A 17,811-nucleotide genomic window follows, 5' to 3' on the forward strand; every position below is an offset into this window, starting at 1 on the left:
GACAAGGGGACAAGGATCTGAATCATCTATCATCCTGATACTACAGTGACAGAGCTGCCTATTTGAGCTTGGTGAATTATTATTGTTTTCTTCCAAAGCCCTCTACATTGCTGGCCCCTTTACATTATGTACTGAGAAAAGATGTGTGGATTTGGGAGGAGCTGAATAAAGAGGTACCCACAAATACATTTATGGTCAAAATGCTACTATTTTACTCCTCAGATTGTGTCTCCATGTATACAGTGTTGGTCTGCATGGCTCAGAAAATATGAATATCATATTATCTATAGGCCTGGAAAGCAACATATAAATGCAGATGCCCTCAGCAGACTGCCCCTGCCGGACACATGCCCTCCTGAGGAATAAGACGATGTGGCACTAATGACAGATGGAACGGATGACACACAGATGACCACTGAACAAGTAAGACAGTGGACAGCTAAAGATGCTATACTGTCTGGTCAACAGACCGGCTACATGAGTTGGGGGTTTCAATAACTGTGCCACACGCATCCATTTTTGTGTCTTAGCAATGGCAAAAAAACAACAAAGAACAAACAAAAAAAAAGCCCTACCAAAGAACTTCACAAAGGCTAGTGTAAAATGCCCATTTCTCTAAAAACACTGCACAATAACTAAATACAGAGCTGCTTGGGAAGGAAGTTGGAAAAAAATATTCAAAGGTGTACACAATACACAAAAATTATAGAAAACAAAAACTGTACAGTACAATCCATCTGTCAGAGTCAGAGATGTAATAATGCTCTCACAGCAGCTCCTTCCTGATGCCGTTCCTGTAACACACGGACAGGTGGCTACACATTCTCCATCACTGGAGGGCCTTCTACATGGGCAATATGGCAAGAATATCATATCACGATTTTTTAAAAATAAAATCACCATTTCGATTTTATCACGACCTTAAATTGAAAAATGAAAAACAGACAATATTTTCTCGGCATTCAGAGTAGAAACGTGGCATTGCAGTGTTGGAGAAGTATTTTCGTCTGGGCAGCTCAAACCGTGGGTCAACTACTTTAAGCAGGTGTTTTCTACCGTCTTGAAAGGTACCATATCTTTTGCAAGATAAAATGTTACTCCTTCTGTTACTTCCTTCCATCGCTTGCTTCACTTGTCATAAGGAGTGCCTTTGTTAAATCCGTTAAATGTGTTAATGTTGACTATTTCGGTCTTACACTAGCTCCTGCCTCCGCCTGCGGTGCCACCGGGTCCCTCGCTGTTTGGCTCTCAGCATATTGTTTGGGATGCTTCCTCTTCAAATGATTGAACAGGTTCGTCATGTTGCCACCCGACGTGCTGACCTGTTCTGTGCAAACTTTGCACAAAACATTTACCTGCGCTTTATTAGTTGAGAAAAATCCAAACCAATTCCACATAATGGAAGTGGATTTTTTTTTTAGTGACCAACTCCTTTTGGCTTTCAGCCATGGCTCTCCATGCAGCTAGCGCTACACACACAAACAAGGAGGCGGGTAAGAAAGCGCGTCACTGCCCGTAATTTGCTATGATTGGTCGGTCAGGTTGACAATGTAATACGTCTGGTGCGATGGTGCATCAGCATGGAACTGCAATTTATGTGCCCTCGATGATCCCATGATCTCTGCAGTCTGACAGATCATCTTCACATTTAAATCATTCACGATTTAATTAAGGTGTATGGGGCTTCGCCTGAGGCCTATTGTCAGAGATTATTCTCTTTTCACGCTTGTCCCAGTCACAATTTACACACTAGACACATGATTTTTTCCACAGTTGTAGACAGACTTGTTGTGTCTCTCACAACATGCTCCGCAAAGCAGCGAGACGTACAGACTTTAAACTGCGAGCCTCTGTTCATGGGAAAGTACCTGTCTGCTCTCCATTCACTCCAATGCAAAGATTTTCTGTGAAAAGGAGGAGGGACCTTTGTCTTTAACTCGCGACTGTGTCCAAAATATTTACTCTAGGAGGACAAAAACCATATCCAATTCTTCAGGAAGGTCTTACGACGCCCACAGTCTGCTCGTTTTTCTTATAGGAGCTGCAGTTTTGTCATAGTAAACCCAAATGTCAGACCAGCAAAAAGCAGGAAAATCGAGCTCTTTTCTGTGTCCTGGCTCTGGGCACTTCCGTCGTCATTGACCATCACTGTGAGTTGCCACGGCAACCCCTGCGCCGCAAATCTGGGCCACAGCTGAGACCAATTCATTAATCAGTTATCTCTGCTGTTAATACAGCTGATGCCTGTGTCCCTGTGTCCCCACACACCAAGACACAGATACAGATACACACACGCGCACAAGCGCGCCCTCCTCACCCACTCACCCTCCTCACCCACCCACACACACGCTACACAGGTAATTTTTGATTACAGTTCTATACACACATGCGCGCACAAGCGCGCACCCCTCACCCTCACCCATCCACACGCACGCACCGCACACATAAACACACATGTAACTTTATGTTATTAGAGCTACACACACACACACACATGCACACACAGGAAACTTTGTTATTACAATTACAGATACACTCAGGAAGAGTAATAGGATGTACAAACGTGCACGCGAAAGCGCACATTACTCTCTCACACACAGGCTAACTGTAAGTTAACTGTGCTAACTGTAAGCTAACTGTGCTAACTGTGCTAAACGTATGCTAACTGTGCTAAATGTGGGTTAAGTGTGCTAATTGTGCGACATGTGGGTCAAGTGTGCAACATGTGGGTTGACTGAACTAAATGTAGGCTATAGTTGCTAAATGTAGGCTAACTATGCTGAGCGTAAGCTAACTGTGCTAAATGTAGGCAAAGTGTGCTAATTCCCATGTTAACAGAGTCGGTACCCCCGACATTAGCTCCCGTAGCCCCTTCAAAATTTCCCAGAGGGAATTTTCTAGTATCTTCACATCGCCCACCCCTAGGTTAAAACCATTTTCTTGATTAGATCCAGTTGGCAGTCATTCCGCTTTAGGAGACACCTCCATCTGCCTTTTAGTCTTCCAAAGGTTGTCTCAACAATTACCCTTGCACTGTTTAGTCTCGCATTGAATTTGAGCTGCTCCTGTGTCAGAAAAAGGCTTCATCAGCCAAGGTTTCAGTGGGTATGCTTGGTCTCCAGTTATGTAGTGCTTTTAAAAACTGTCCATCATTCACAATTTCCCAAAAATGGGACTGTCAGCACATGTGCATCATGCACACTACCAGGAAACCCAACACATACATCCCAGAACAGACCCTTGCTATCAACAGCAGCCTGGAGTATGATGGAGTGCCATCCTTTTCTATTAAAATAGTCACGTGGGAACAATTCAGGTGCCAATATCTGGATGTGGCCGCCATCTATTGCCCCACTGCACTGACTTGTTATCATCGGGGGTCTTGATGTAGTCTGGAAGCAGCACCTTTATGACTGCACAACAGAAGTCAAAAAGGTGACTGACACTGACACTGACACTCATTCACTGGTTTATTCACGGGAAAGGTCTCCCTTTAAAGATGTAGCTAAAAGACTCCCGAGATATCCAAAAGTTCCTTATAAACATGTCGCCATCAAAGCCAGAAACAATAGTATTCCACCAGTGCTGTGTGCGTGGATGTGTCCACACCATCTGTCTTCAGATGGCTTTTACAATTGCCTGAAATGTTAAAAGTTGAATGTTGTCTTGCTGTGTTGTGTCGGCTCCAGTAGCCACGTCTGCCTTGGCTATAGTTAAGTCTGCAAGATATACCTATACTACATATACTTTGTCTTTAGCAACTGGATGAAAGCTCGCAGATGCTCCATGCAATCTGCCATTTTGCCGTAACTGTGTTTGTTTACTGTCGCCTTAGTAAAGTGGAGTAACGTCCTCAAACTTTGGTTACTCCCACTAACAGGACCAAAACCAGAACCATGTCTGTCTTAAAGCACAATGTGTGTCTGTGCTTCCTACTATGTCCAAGTAAAAATCCACAGATATTATGGATGTCATGAGTCTTTCTTGAATGTGCATAGGTTACAATGCTGTCCTTGGCTCTTATTTGCATCAATTAAGTCGTGGTGTTAGTTAGTGAGGGTGACAGTCAGCTACCACCCAAACTATAATAGCTGCAGGAGGAGAAAAGGAAGGAATGAGTGCATAACACAGAATACAGATTTTCCCTTCTTTGCGATTTAACGGCACTATAATATCTAACTCATGAATAAGTGGGAGTGTTTGCTTCTGTAGGGAAATTTCTAATATGTTGAACTCTTACATTTCCTTAGAACAAACAGTATGTAGAAGTATGCACGTATTGATGAATACCACTAAAGTTAATGAATTGTGACAAATAAGCCCAATTATCACAGTCACTGCAGTAATGAACGAAACTGAAGAAGAGCATCTCCAAAGAATGACTGTAATAGAACAGGAATCATCCACAGATGTCTCCAGGATCACCTAACTCATCATGTCTCACTGATATAGGCATCTAAACACAGCATTCATAGAGCAGCATTCACTAATAAAGCATGACAACAATTTACCACAGGTTCCTTTTCTGTAATGAATTGGAAACATTTCACAAAGTCCCTGTTACTGTGTGTACTCGAAATACACTTACTACAGGTTCCTTTCTCAATCTCAATGTTTGGCACCAATAACAAAACAATTGTTTGTGTAAACTACAACTAGCAACATGAAGAATACCAACAGTATTTTTAAAGCTGAGAATGTGATTCTTTTGCAATGGAAATAATGAGAGCATGTGATGTCTTTATTTAGTATGTGTTCAGTATGTTGTGAATACAATCATTTGAATATCACTTACTATTTTATGATATAGTCTGTAACAACACTCACTGCCCTAACAGTATGTATAGTATGTAGCTAGTGACAAACAAGAGGGTAAGCAACACAAACACCCCGCCTCTTTACTTTAAAAGCTCACCCTTCCTGGGTTCACTACATTTACGGACATTGCAGAGCTCCAGTCATACTCACAACCATGAACTTCCCCCTGATAACAGCTTTTAGTCTCTGCAGCCTCTGTAAGTACTGACTTTAATTGTTTCTAACGTCACTCCTCAAAGTATTGTTGTATGGTTAGTCTGTCATCATTTAACACATTCACTTGCTACTTGACTTTCTTCATTTTATTCACCTCATGTCACTTTAAAACAAGTAACTCTGTTGTTTCTCTGTTGGTTTCAGGCTGGTTCTCTGTCTCAGGTTCTGAGGTTCAGACTATGGACGTCCAGTTGGGTCAAGACGTCACACTCACCTGCTCCAATGTTAACCAGTATGTTACTTTGATAATCTGGTTCAGAGTGGTCGACCGAACGTCAGATGGTTTTATCTGTACTACGGACCCATCTGGCAAAATTAAAACAACAAGTGCTCGATTCCGAAATGAAACGTATGTCACAAGCTCCAGCAACTCCTCCGTCTTTCTCAAAATCAAGTCAGTGAATTCATCAGACTCTGGGTTGTATGTCTGTGGAATTATCAGAGATGGAAATCTACTTTTTAGTAGGACACATTTAAATATTCATGGTAAGTGTCTTTACCGTTATTGGTCCATTTTGTTTTTAGTCAAGTCATTTCTACTGATAATACTTTGATGTCGTCTTTGCATAGATTAAATCATAAAAAATAAAATCAAGAATGAAATTATTTTTATTTACTTAAAAGGCGCTGATGAGTCTGATGGTAACATGGACAACAATTGTCAAAGTAACAATTTCCTAAATGTGTGTGTCAACTTAAATCTCTAAAGTGAAAATAGAGACTAACTTTCTTACTGTTATTGATATATTTTGTTTGTCAAGTCATTTTCTGTTTATATTACAAAGAGATGCTTTGATGTAAATCATCAAAAAATAAAATCAAGAGTAAAATTATTTGTATTTATTTAAAAGGCACTGATGAGCTTGATGGTAGCATGGACAGCAAATGTAAACGTAAGAATTTCCTTCATATTTTTCTCCATTTTAATTTTAGCGTAAACTCAAATCTCTAAAGTGAAAACAGAGACTAACTTTCTTTCTTGTAACTTATCTTTGTCCTAAAGAGTCTGATGAAATAGTAAAGCTGGTGAGTGTGGCCCTGGGTGGACTGACTGTTGTCCTTGTAATGGTCATCATTGGTCTGGTTGTTCAAAACATGAAGCTTAAAAAAGGTACTAAGACTTCATTTTATGTTACACAGTGAACCCTCGCTATAACGCGGTTCACCTTTCGCGGCTTCGCTGTTTCGCGGATCTTTTTAGTGCAGTTTTTTTTTTTTTTTTAACAGTGCATTTTACAGTGCATTGTGTCAAAAAGCAGATCAATACACCAATACACAAGGCTCGTGTGTACATTTTAAAGTTTAAATGAAGTCTCTAGGTGACAGTATGCCTGATCAGTAGACCTTTAAAAAACTGTTTGTTGCGTGTTTTTTTTCAGCCGTCCCATTCATTTTCAATGGAAAAATGAATGGAACTTACGTCGCGAAAAATTTGTACTTTGGAAAGAGAAGTAATAGCATACCGATCCCGATCGAACCGCACATTTTGATACAAAACTTGTCAGTTAAGGGACGAAAAAAGGGAGGAAGATGAAAAATAAAAATAATTAAAAAGAAGAAGCAGCAAGCGGGATAACATTAGAAAAAAAAACATAAAGCTGACTACTTCATGGATTTCGCTTATCGCGGGTTCTTTTTGTAATGTAAATAACCAAATGTTTTGTTTCTGTCACTCAGATCAAGAAGAACAGAATCCAGAGCAAAGTCAGGTGTGTCCAATTTTAACCTTCACCCAAATCAGCCTCTATAGGTTTGGCTTGTCTGCGGTACATTGGTATGTACAGTATGTACTGCGTATGCAGAAATATACTTGTACTTATATGGGCCATATACAAACAAGAAATTGCAGCTTATCCACTGAAGAGCAGTAACATGAATAACTGTAAAATGTCTTTCTCAACATTACCTGGGACTATACTGTGACTGTAAATGTTCTTTTCACAGAAACGTGGCTCTGACGACCTGAACTACGCTGCAGTGACTTTTCAAAAGAGAGCAAAAAGAAGAGAACCAGAGCCAAATGTTATCTATGCTGCTACCAGATAGACTGGGAACTGTCTCGCATCGTATTTACTTTATGTTTTGTGGCTTTAGATGGCTTGTTAGTTTAAGGAAGAAAAATCTAATTGTGCAATAAAGATCCAATATCCATTCTTTGTCATTTTTTTCTACGATTAACTTTCACCACTTCTTTGCTCTCCGTCAAAGTCTGTTTAGGCAAAGGATAGAGAGGGAGCTCGTTGAACCGTCTCGATTGGCTTAGTCTGAACCATTAACAGGAAGAGTCAGCATGTGGTCTGAACTCAGACGAGGTGAAAATGATAAAATCTCTTAACTCGTATCTTTCTAGAAAGAGGATCTGAAAGAACGATGAGCCAAAATGTTCACATGTTGTTGAATCCTATTTGAACTTAGATTGCTTACACGTGGCAGGTACTTTGAAATTAGAATGAAGAATTGCCACAATTACATCATGTAGGGGCAGCAGACTTCAGTGTCACAAAACAAATTCATTTGATAAGTAATGTTTCACTCAAACACAAGTTAGTAAGTCAGAGAGGGAAAAACAGCACATAGGAACATTCATTCTAGTGTCTCCAATGCTATCATTCATTCAGAAAAGTGCAAAGCCTCCAACATCATCAGTACAGCTAACATCATGTGCAAATAAACTGCTTCAAAATGATAAACAATGCCAATAAATTTAGTTAATATTAGCTAATTAATTAGTAATATTAGTTAATATAATTGACGTAATTTAGTTTGGGAAATGGACCACGCCAGTGACAAGGGGACAAGGATCTGAAGCATCCTCATACTACAGTGACAGAGCTGCCTATTTGAGCTTGGTGAATTATTATTGTTTTCTTCCAAAGCCCTCTACATTGCTGGCCCCTTTACATTATGTACTGAGAAAAGATGTGTGTGTAACCCCTCCCTGCACCTGTCACTCTAAGACAGGGTTAATATCAAACAGGAAATGAGGACCAACTCTAACTCTAGACTCGATGAGGAGACTACTGGTATCTACTCAACTAAATTTTGATTTAGATCTGAAATGTCTACCCCAAATAACACACAACCGACTGAAAGTTTAAAGGAGGTATATTATACGAAGATCTTTCAACCACAATTGAACCCGAAATACAAAAAAAATATATAAAATACAAGTAACAAAAACCTCTGAGATCTCAGGTACTGAAAAGCAACTGTCCCAAAAGTTCAAATGAATAAAAAAATGAAAAATGGAAAAATGGGCCCAAATAAATAAAATAAAACGAGTGCACTCAAAGTCCTACCGCCCTCTTTAACAGTGAACGTCCAATGGTAAGTATCACGGTGAAGATGAAGATGTGGATGGAGGTATGGATGACCTCACGTCCAAGGGAAAGTAGCCACTGGGATGGAGATGGGGATGGATGACAGGGTAGGAACCAAGGACTGAGGACCCAGGCGAAGGACTCAAAAAAAAAAAAAAAAAAACAGCCTACACAACCATGCAGGAAAATTATCTCATTTAGTCCATAATAAAAAGGTCAACTCGAATGTAAATAAATAAACGTACTACTTCTCAGTGTAAATTTCACTTTTCTTCTACTACCATTGTCCATGAATTTTTAATATCTATCTTAACTCATAGTAACCAAAACATGAATTCACATAAACATTTCAAAATAACCCTGTTTCCCTCCCTCTCTTTTTTAACATAACTCATATAATTCACAAGAATTAGATTAACTGTACTATTCACAACAGTACAAAACACCATTTTAACTCAACACACTCACTAGCTTAGCTGCATGAATTTTTCGGCCGAGGCCTAACACTGATTACATTAGCCTGCACCAAGTCTACTATCAAGAGTTTCACTCACAGTAATAAAAATAACAACACAAGATTCATACAAATTCAGCACAAAACATAGTCTTCTAACACTAATACATTACTCCAACCTGTTTCGAGTTTATCCCGACTGGTTTTAGAGAGAGTTCAAGGCTAACTAAAGTTATTTTCAGTGTTTAGCACTCTGATAGCAAATTAGCATGCTAATGTAAACATCGATCGTTACTCACCGGGAAATCAATTGTTTACACAGTTTACGTCGTCCTACTCAAACTCGCAGCTCGCTGATAGTCTCTTCTCGTTTAGTTTCATGACTTCTGAGTTTTTATCATTTCAATTCTAACTTTTCCTCTTTTTTCTCTTCTCACATCTACACACGCACCATGCATCGGTCAGTGGACTTGCAAAGATTTGCGCTAAAGTAAGATGCACACACCTGTCAGCTTTTGTCTCACTGAAAACAGCGCTCAACAACTGCCACCTCTGTTAAAGGGGCAGTAACACATATACAGTTTTTTTTTATAGGAGAAGATGTTTTTACTGCTCCACTCTTGTGAAAAATAGTCATGCATTTAATTTTGAGGGAAACATTTAGAACATAAATAGATCATATAAAAATACATTTCCAAAGCAACTACAATTAACTGGGGTTTAACTAACCCTGGTTACATGTGGATTTGGGAGGAGCTGAATAAAGAGGTACCCACAAATACATTTATGGTCAAAATGCTACTATTTTACTCCTCAGATGGTGTCTCCATGTATACAGTGTTGGTCTGCGTGGCTCAGAAAATATGAATATCATATTGTCTACAGGTCCGGAAAGCAACATATAAATGCAGATGCCCTCAGCAGGCTGCCCCTGCCGGACACATGCCCTCCTGAGGAATAAGACGATTTGGCACTAATGACAGATGGAACGGATGACACACAGATGACCACTGAACAAGTAAGACAGTGGACAGCTAAAGATGCTATACCGTCACAAGTGCCAGTGCCAAAAGGATGGCCTTCTACAGTGGAGCCTGAATTCATGCCTGATTTCACACCATGGGTGGAGCTCAGTGTAAGAGGTGGGTGTGTTCAGTGGGGTGCTCGAGTCATTCCTCCCCAGGGCAGGTAAATGCTGCTGAAGTTGCTGCATCAGTCTCGTCCCGTGATGTCGAGAGTAAAGGGTCTGGCTAGATCAGGGTCGGCAACCCACGTCTCCGGTGGGTTTTGGTGATCTTGTAACATCGGTATAAAATGTGTTTAATTTTTTGTCGCTCAAAATATACATCACAACTGCCGATGTGCAACACCCGCCGGCAGGTCCAGCCCGCTATTTATCGAATGTTTCGACCGCAGGTTAGCAACCATGGATAAATCCCTGTTATGTATGCATAAATACAATTTTGTTAACTCTGTAGCAGTTCTTTCATTTCATAAATGCAACACACTATAGTTTTTATGTATAGGTCTAGCATAGAGGTAAAAACAATATATGCAGTGTTATCTTCATTTTAGATGTCAAAGGGGTTTTGTGGCTCCCGGTGTTTTCTTTGCTGTTCGAAGCGAGTTCAAAAGGCTCTTTGAGTGCTAAAGGTTGCCGACCCCTGGGCTAGATCATACGTCTGGTGGCCACAGACGGATCAAGATGTAGAAATGGAGGTTCACCGGTGTGAAGGATGTCAATACAACAGAATCTCTCTTGCTACAGCACCCTTGCACCCCTAGGAATGGCTGGACACAACTGCATGTGTATTACCCAGGTCCATTCCTGTGTAAGATGTTTTTGATTCTGACTGATTCACATTCTAAATGGAGGGATGTATATGAATGTGTGAATGTGAATGCTGCAATCTTTCATGGAACCACTGAAAAACTCAGGCAAAGTGTCAGTGTTCATGGACTGCCACAGACACTGCTGAGTTAAAATGCTACCTGTTTTATAAGTGCTAACATTGCCCGTGTCTAGAAATCGCATAAAGCATGTGACATCAGCCCCTTTTCATCCTTTATCCAATGGACTGTCTGAAGAGTAGTTAGGACCTTTAAGGAAAGGATGAAGAGGATTCGAGGATGATGAGGACAGGAGAGTCTGCAGGCAAAAGTATCCAGATTTCTGTTCAGTTACAGAATTACTCCTACTCTGCCATAGGTTTTTCTCAAGCTGAGATGCTGATGTCATGGAAACACAGATGTGCCTTTGACTCCCTGATTTGAAGGCAAAGGTGGACAAACAACAGTGGAATCAAAAAATAATCATGACACACACATTAAGCTCAGAAGTTTCTCACCTGGAAATGCAGTTTTCACAGGGAACTATGGATATGGTGCCAAATGATCCGAGGAACAGCTGAGACCTCCACAGGTCTGTTGTCATACAGTTCACATGGGAAATGGACAGATTGTGAGAAGGCATGTTGATAAAATCAGGTGAGAACTCAGGAGTTCCTGATTTAGATCCCAATACACCTTAGGTTCTGACCACACCATAGCCTGTGGTGCCAGAATAAGTGGAGCATCTGAAGTTCAAGTGACTGATTCTCCAATCCATGTGGAGGCCTCTCAGAATGACCCACCTCAGGGGAGTGAGTCGTCACCTACACTGCAGAAGTCAACATCATTTTTAAGACGCTCTACTAGAGGGAAGCATCCCAAACCATGACATCATTAGTGGGCATGGGTGCAGCAGCCACTGACAGTGACCATGGAAAAAAAAAACTATGTGCAGTGGTTCACAGAGGAAACCAGATGTTTGGTGGCCATATGGGCATCAACAGAGTTTCAAATGAAACTCGAGAGCACTACAAGTAAAAGCAAGCTTTATGCTGAACTATTGGAGGAGAGGGCCGGAGAAGATGGCTGGGTTTTCCCGTACACCTGATCAGATTATTAATAAACTCAAAAAACTCAAGGAGGAATGTAGAGACAGCAAAAAAGAGCTGAGGAAAAGTGGAGCTGGATGTCGGGATACAGGCCCGTTGTTCAAACCTCTGGACGGCGTGATGGGTCAGAGACCGCCAAACCAGGTGACAGGGGAGTTGAACTCCACCACCACAGCAATTGAAGATTTTGCGTCACTTGCCACACCTGGGTCCACCACATTTGATGGTCCTAAGTTGATGTTAAAAATACAGTTTAGATAGGTAAACTCATGCCGACCAAACGCTGGATTAATTCATTGTGCCCAAAACTATGATGTCGCTGCGATGTCATGTTGCCTGGCAACTCAACTGTAAGCTCATGTTGACATCTTAACACCTTACAAATGTGCTCCGTCTTCTGTATATCATGTTTATTTTGAGAAACCATAGTCTATAATCCAGCCTGACGGTTTATGTTTTGGTGGCTAAAGTAGTAAACATAGGCTAATATTTTACATGTGAAGTTGCCTCAAAGTCCTTCCATTGTCTTCAGAATTATACAACACCGACACCATCACCACTGAGCTGTCCACCAACAGACATGGTAGGCCTACCACCAGAACTGCTTCTTAGAAGAGAGTCCCTGAACAGAGACAAGAAAGGAAAAGAGGAAATCAGTATTATACCATTGATGATGGTGATTGATTGCTTGCTTGCTTGGTTAGTTTATTCATTCCAAAAGTCCAGCTCATAAGTCAAAGACAGAATTATAAAGTCTGATGGCTGTGGGTACAAAAGATCTATATCAACAGTTTTAGCTTTTTCGACTGTAAATCACCCCTGATTAAATGAACACATATTTCAGGTGCATATTGATTCTTAAACTATTCTAAGCTTAGGCATAGTCAGAATATTATGACGATGTCATCATGGCTGGCATCTGTCCTCTCCTCCTGGCCTCAAACACCAACTGTGAAAACAATTGCTACATTGCTTAATACCTGTTTTCTGTTTTCTATCCAGGAAAAAGGAAGAGAGACGACTGTAGGGATGCTTTCCTTGAATACACATGACAAAAGCAGATGAGAAGGCTGATGCAAGAGAGGAGAGGATGACGGAGCACGTGGAGCAGAGCACGGCTTCTCTGCTGGGGCTGGTGGGGCTTTGTGTGGCAGTGTTTAGCAAACAACACACAGGCTTGGAGTTTAGACTGATGTGTGTAATGTATATAACCATGTGCAGTCATTTGCAAAAAGTGTATTTTAGAAATTCAAACTCAGTGTAAAGCAGCCAGTGTGCTTATGGTTCAGCATATCTGGTCAACAGACCGACTACATGAGTTGGGGGTTTCAATAACTGTGCCACATGCATCCATTTTTGTGTCTTAGCAATGGCAAAAAAAAAAAAATAAATAAAAACCCTAACAAATAACTTCACATAGCCTAGTGTAAAACGCTCATTTCTCTAAACAGTGCAAAATATGCAAAGTTGTGCACTGTACAGTACACAAAAATTGTAGAAAACAAAAACTGTGCAGTACAATCCATCTGTCAGAGTCAGAGATGAAATAATGCTCTCACATCATCTCCTTCCTGATGGCGTTCCTGTAACACACGGACAGGTGGCTACACATTCTCCATCACTGGAGGGCCTTCTACATACAAATCCCAGAACAAACCCTTGCCATCAACAACAGCCTGGAGTATGATGGAGTGCCATCCTTTTCTATTAAAATAGTCACGTGGGAACAATTCAGATGCCATTATCGGGATGTGGCTGCCATCTATTGCCCCACTGCACTAAGGTGCCCTCCACCTGTTTTTAAAATATGTGGCCATCTCCATTAACTTGTTATCATCAGGGGTCTTGATGTGGTCTGAAAGCAGCACCTTTATGACTGCACAGCAGAATTAAAAAAGGTGACTGACTGATTAATTGTTAGTGGCGAGTCTCCAGAGGGCGATGGCGATCCGTTGATTCCCGGGAAAGGTGTCACTTTAAAGATGTAGTTAAAAGACTCCCGAGATATCCAAAAGTTCCTTATAAACATGTCGCCATCAAAGCCAGAAACAATAGTATTCCACCAGTGCTGTGTGCGTGGATGTGTCCACACCATCTGTCTTCAGATGGCTTTTACAATTGCCTGTAACGTTAAAAGTTGAATGTTGTCTTGCTGTGTTGTGTCGGCTCCAGTAGCCACGTCTGCCTTGGCTATAGGTAAGTCTGCAAGATATACCTATACTGCATATACTTTAGACATACCATTCGCATTCTATGTCTTCTCGCCAACAGCTGAAGCATGCTGGACTACTGGATCAAAACAAATGTCTTTAGCAACTGGATGAAAGCTCGCAGATGCTCCATGCGATCGGCCATTTTGCCATAACTGTGTTTGTTTACTGTCGCCTTAGTAAAGTGGAGTAACGTCCTCAAACTTTGGTTACTCCCACTAACAGGACCAGAACCAGAACCGTGTCTGTCTTAAAGCACTATGTGTGTCTGTGCTTCCTACCATGTCCAAGTAAAAATCCACAGATATTATGGATGTCATGAGTCTTTCTTGAATGTGCATAGGTTACAATGCCGTCCTTGGCTCTTATTTGCTTCAATTAAGTCATGGTGTTAGTTAGTGACGGTGACAGTCAGCTACCACCCAAACTATTATAGCTGCAGGAGGAGAAAAGGAAGGAATGAGCGCATAACACAGAATACAGATTTTCCCTTTGTTGCGATTTAATGGCACTATAATATCTAACTCATGAATAAGTGGGAGTGTTTGCTTCTGTAGGGAAATTCCTAATATGTTGAACTCTTACATTTCCTTAGAACAAACAGTATGTAGAAGTATGCACGTATTGATGAATACCACTAAAGTTAATGAATTGTGACAAATAACCCCAATTATCACAGCTAGCAGCATTCACTAATAAAGCATGACAACAATTTACCACAGGTTCCTTTTCTGTAATGAATTGGAAACATTTCACAATGTCCCTGTTACTGTGTGTACTCGAAATACACTTACTACAGGTTCCTTTCTCAATCTCAATGTTTGGCACCAATAGCAATAAAACAATTGTTTGTGTAAACTACAACTAGCAACATGAAGAATACCAACAGTATTTTTAAAGCTGAGAATGTGATTCTTTTGCAATGGAAATAATGAGAGCATGTGATGTCTTTATTTAGTATGTGTTCAGTATGTTGTGAATACAATCATTTGAATATCACTTACTATTTTATGATATAGTCTGTAACAACACTCACTGCCCTAACAATATGTATAGTATGTAGCTAGTGACAAACAACAGGGTAAGCAACACAAACACCCCGCCTCTTTACTTTAAAAGCTCACCCTTCCTGGGTTCATTACATTTACGGACATTGCAGAGCTCCAGTCATACTCACAACCATGAACTTCACCCTGATAACAGCTTTTAGTCTCTGCAGCCTCTGTAAGTACTGACTTTAATTGTTCCTAACATCACTCCTCAAAGTATTGTTGTGTGGTTAGTCTGTCATCATTTAATACATTCACTTGCTACTTGACTTTCTTCATTTTATTTCCCTCATGTCACTTTAAAACAAGTAACTCTGTTGTTTCTCTGTTGGTTTCAGGCTGGTTCTCTGTCTCAGATTCTGAGGTTCAGACTCTGGACGTCCAGTCGGGTCAAGACGTCACGCTTACATGCTCCGATGTTGACCAGTATGATACTGTGATAATCTGGTTCAGAGTGGTCGACCGAACCTTATTCAGTTTTATCTATACTGTGTATCCATCTGGCAAAGTTGCTGCAACAAGTGATCAATTCTCAAATGAAAAATATGAAACAAGCTTTAACAGCTCCTCTGTCTCTCTCACAATCAAGTCAGTGGATTCATCAGACTCTGGGTTGTATGTCTGTGGAATTATCAGAAATGGAAATCTTCTTTTTAGTAGGACACATTTAAAGATTGATGGTAAGTGTCTTTACTGTTATTGGTCCATTTTGTTTTCAGTTAAGTCATTTCTACTGATAATACCTTGATGTCGTCTCTGCATAGATTAAATCATCCAAAAATAAAACCAAGAATGAAATTATTTTGTATTTACTTAAAAGGCGCTGATGAGTCTGATGGTAACATGGACAACAATTGTCAAAGTAACAACTTCCTAAAGGCGTGTGTCAACTTAAATCTCTAAAGTGAAAATAGAGACTAACTTTCTTACTGTTATTGATATATTTTGTTTGTCAAGTCATTTTCTGTTTATATTACAAAGAGATGCTTTGATGTAAATCATCCAAAAATAAAATCAAGAGTAAAATTATTTGTATTTATTTAAAAGGCACTGATGAGCCTGATGGTAGCATGGACAGCAAATGTAAACGTAAGAATTTCCTTCATATTTTTCTCCATTTTAATTTTAGCGTAAACTCAAATCTCTAAAGTGAATTTAGAGACTAACTTTCTTTCCTGTAACTTGTCTTTGTTCTAAAGAGTCTGATGAAATGGTAAAGCTGGTGAGTGTGGCCCTGGGTGGACTGACTGTTGTCCTTGTAATGGTCATCATTGGTCTGGTTGTTCAAAACATGAAGCTTAAAAAAGGTACTAAGACTTCATATTATGTTACACAGTGAACCCTCGCTATAACGCGGTTCACCTTTCGCGGCTTCGCTGTTTCGCGGATGTTTTTAGTGCAGTTTTTTTTTCTTTTTTAACAGTGCATTTTACAGTGCATTGTGTCAAAACGCAGATTAATACACCAATACACAAGGCTCGTGTGTACATTTTAAAGTTTAAATGAAGTCTCTAGGTGACAGTATGCCTGATCAGTAGACCTTTAAAAAACTGTGTTTGTTGCGTGTTTTTTTTCGGCCGTCCCATTCATTTTCAATGGAAAAATGAATGGAACTTACGTCGCGAAAAATTCATATTTTGGAAAGAGAAGTAATAGCATACCGATCCCGATCGAACCGCACGTTTTGATATATAACTTGTCAGTTAAGGGACCAAAAAAGGGAGGAAGATGAAAAATAAAAATAATTAAAAAGAAGCAGCAGCAAGCGGGATAACATTACAAAAAAAACATAAAGCTGACTACTTCATGTATTTCCCTTATTGCGGGTTCTTTTTGGAATGTAACCCCCGCGATAAACGAGGGTTCACTGTTTTGCAAAAAAAAAAAAAAAAAAAAAAAAAAAAAAAAGTTAATGATTAATAACCAAATGTTTTGTTTCTGTCACTCAGATCAAGAAGAACAGAATCCAAAGCAAAGTCAGGTGTGTCCAATTTTAACCTTCACCCAAATCAGCCTCTATAGGTTTGGCTTGTCTGCGGTACATTGGTATGTACAGTATGTACTGCGTATGCAGAAATATACTTGTACTTATATGGGCCATATACAAACAAGGAATTGCAGCTTATACACTGAAGAGCAGTAACATGAATAACTGTAAATTGTGTTGCTCAACATGACCTGGGACTATACTGTGACTGTAAATGTTCTTTTCACAGAAACGTGGCTCTGACGACCTGAACTACGCTGCAGTGACTTTTCAAAAGAGAGCAAAAAGAAGAGAACCAGAGCCAAATGTTATTTATGCTGCTACCAGATAGACTGGGAACTCTTATGCATCGTATTTGCTGTATATGTCTTGTGGTTTTGAATGGCTTTTTATTTTAAGGAAGATAAATCTAATTGTGCAATAAAGATCCAATATTCATTCATTGTCATTTTTTTCTACGATTAACTTTCACCACTTCTTTGCCCTCCGTCAAAGTCTGTTTAGCCAAACGATAGAGAGAGAGCTAGTTGAACTGTCTGGATTGGCTCAGTCTGAACCGTTAACAGGAAGAGACAACATGTGGTCTGAACTCAGACGAGGTGAAAATGATGAGATCTCTTAACTGGTATCTTTCTAGAAAGAGGATCTGAAAGAACGATGAGCCAAAATGTTCACATGTTGTTGATTCCTATTTGAACTTAGATTGCTTACACGTGGCAGGTACTTTGAAATTAGAATGAAGAATTGCCACAATTAAATCATGTAGGGGCAGCAGACTTCAGTGTCACAAAACAAATTCATTTGATAGGTAATGTTTC

The 17,811-nt window shown here is 40.0% G+C and overlaps 1 protein-coding gene across 1 annotated transcript; it reads left to right on the forward strand.

Moving 5' to 3' along the window:
- The first annotated feature begins 4,906 nt into the window (after window positions 1–4,906).
- LOC125012447 lies at window positions 4,907–17,422 on the forward strand. Its single transcript, XM_047592413.1, has 6 exons — window positions 4,907–5,015; window positions 5,179–5,520; window positions 5,886–5,927; window positions 16,206–16,313; window positions 16,956–16,987; window positions 17,223–17,422. The coding sequence occupies exons 1-6, from the start codon at window positions 4,973–4,975 to the stop codon at window positions 17,322–17,324; spliced, it is 669 nt and encodes a 222-aa protein (XP_047448369.1). The 5' UTR covers window positions 4,907–4,972; the 3' UTR covers window positions 17,325–17,422.
- The last annotated feature ends 389 nt before the right edge of the window (window positions 17,423–17,811 follow it).

This window comes from Mugil cephalus, chromosome 1, assembly GCF_022458985.1.
Source record: "Mugil cephalus isolate CIBA_MC_2020 chromosome 1, CIBA_Mcephalus_1.1, whole genome shotgun sequence".
Taxonomy (NCBI): domain Eukaryota; kingdom Metazoa; phylum Chordata; class Actinopteri; order Mugiliformes; family Mugilidae; genus Mugil; species Mugil cephalus.

Coding starts and splice junctions, on each gene's coding strand:
- LOC125012447 (XM_047592413.1), top strand. CDS start 4,973: ATGAACTTCCCCCTGATAACAGCTTTTAGTCTCTGCAGCCTCT. Junction 5,016..5,178: donor TTTTAGTCTCTGCAGCCTCT/GTAAGTACTGAC, acceptor TGTTGGTTTCAG/GCTGGTTCTCTGTCTCAGGT. Junction 5,521..5,885: donor GACACATTTAAATATTCATG/GTAAGTGTCTTT, acceptor TTTATTTAAAAG/GCACTGATGAGCTTGATGGT.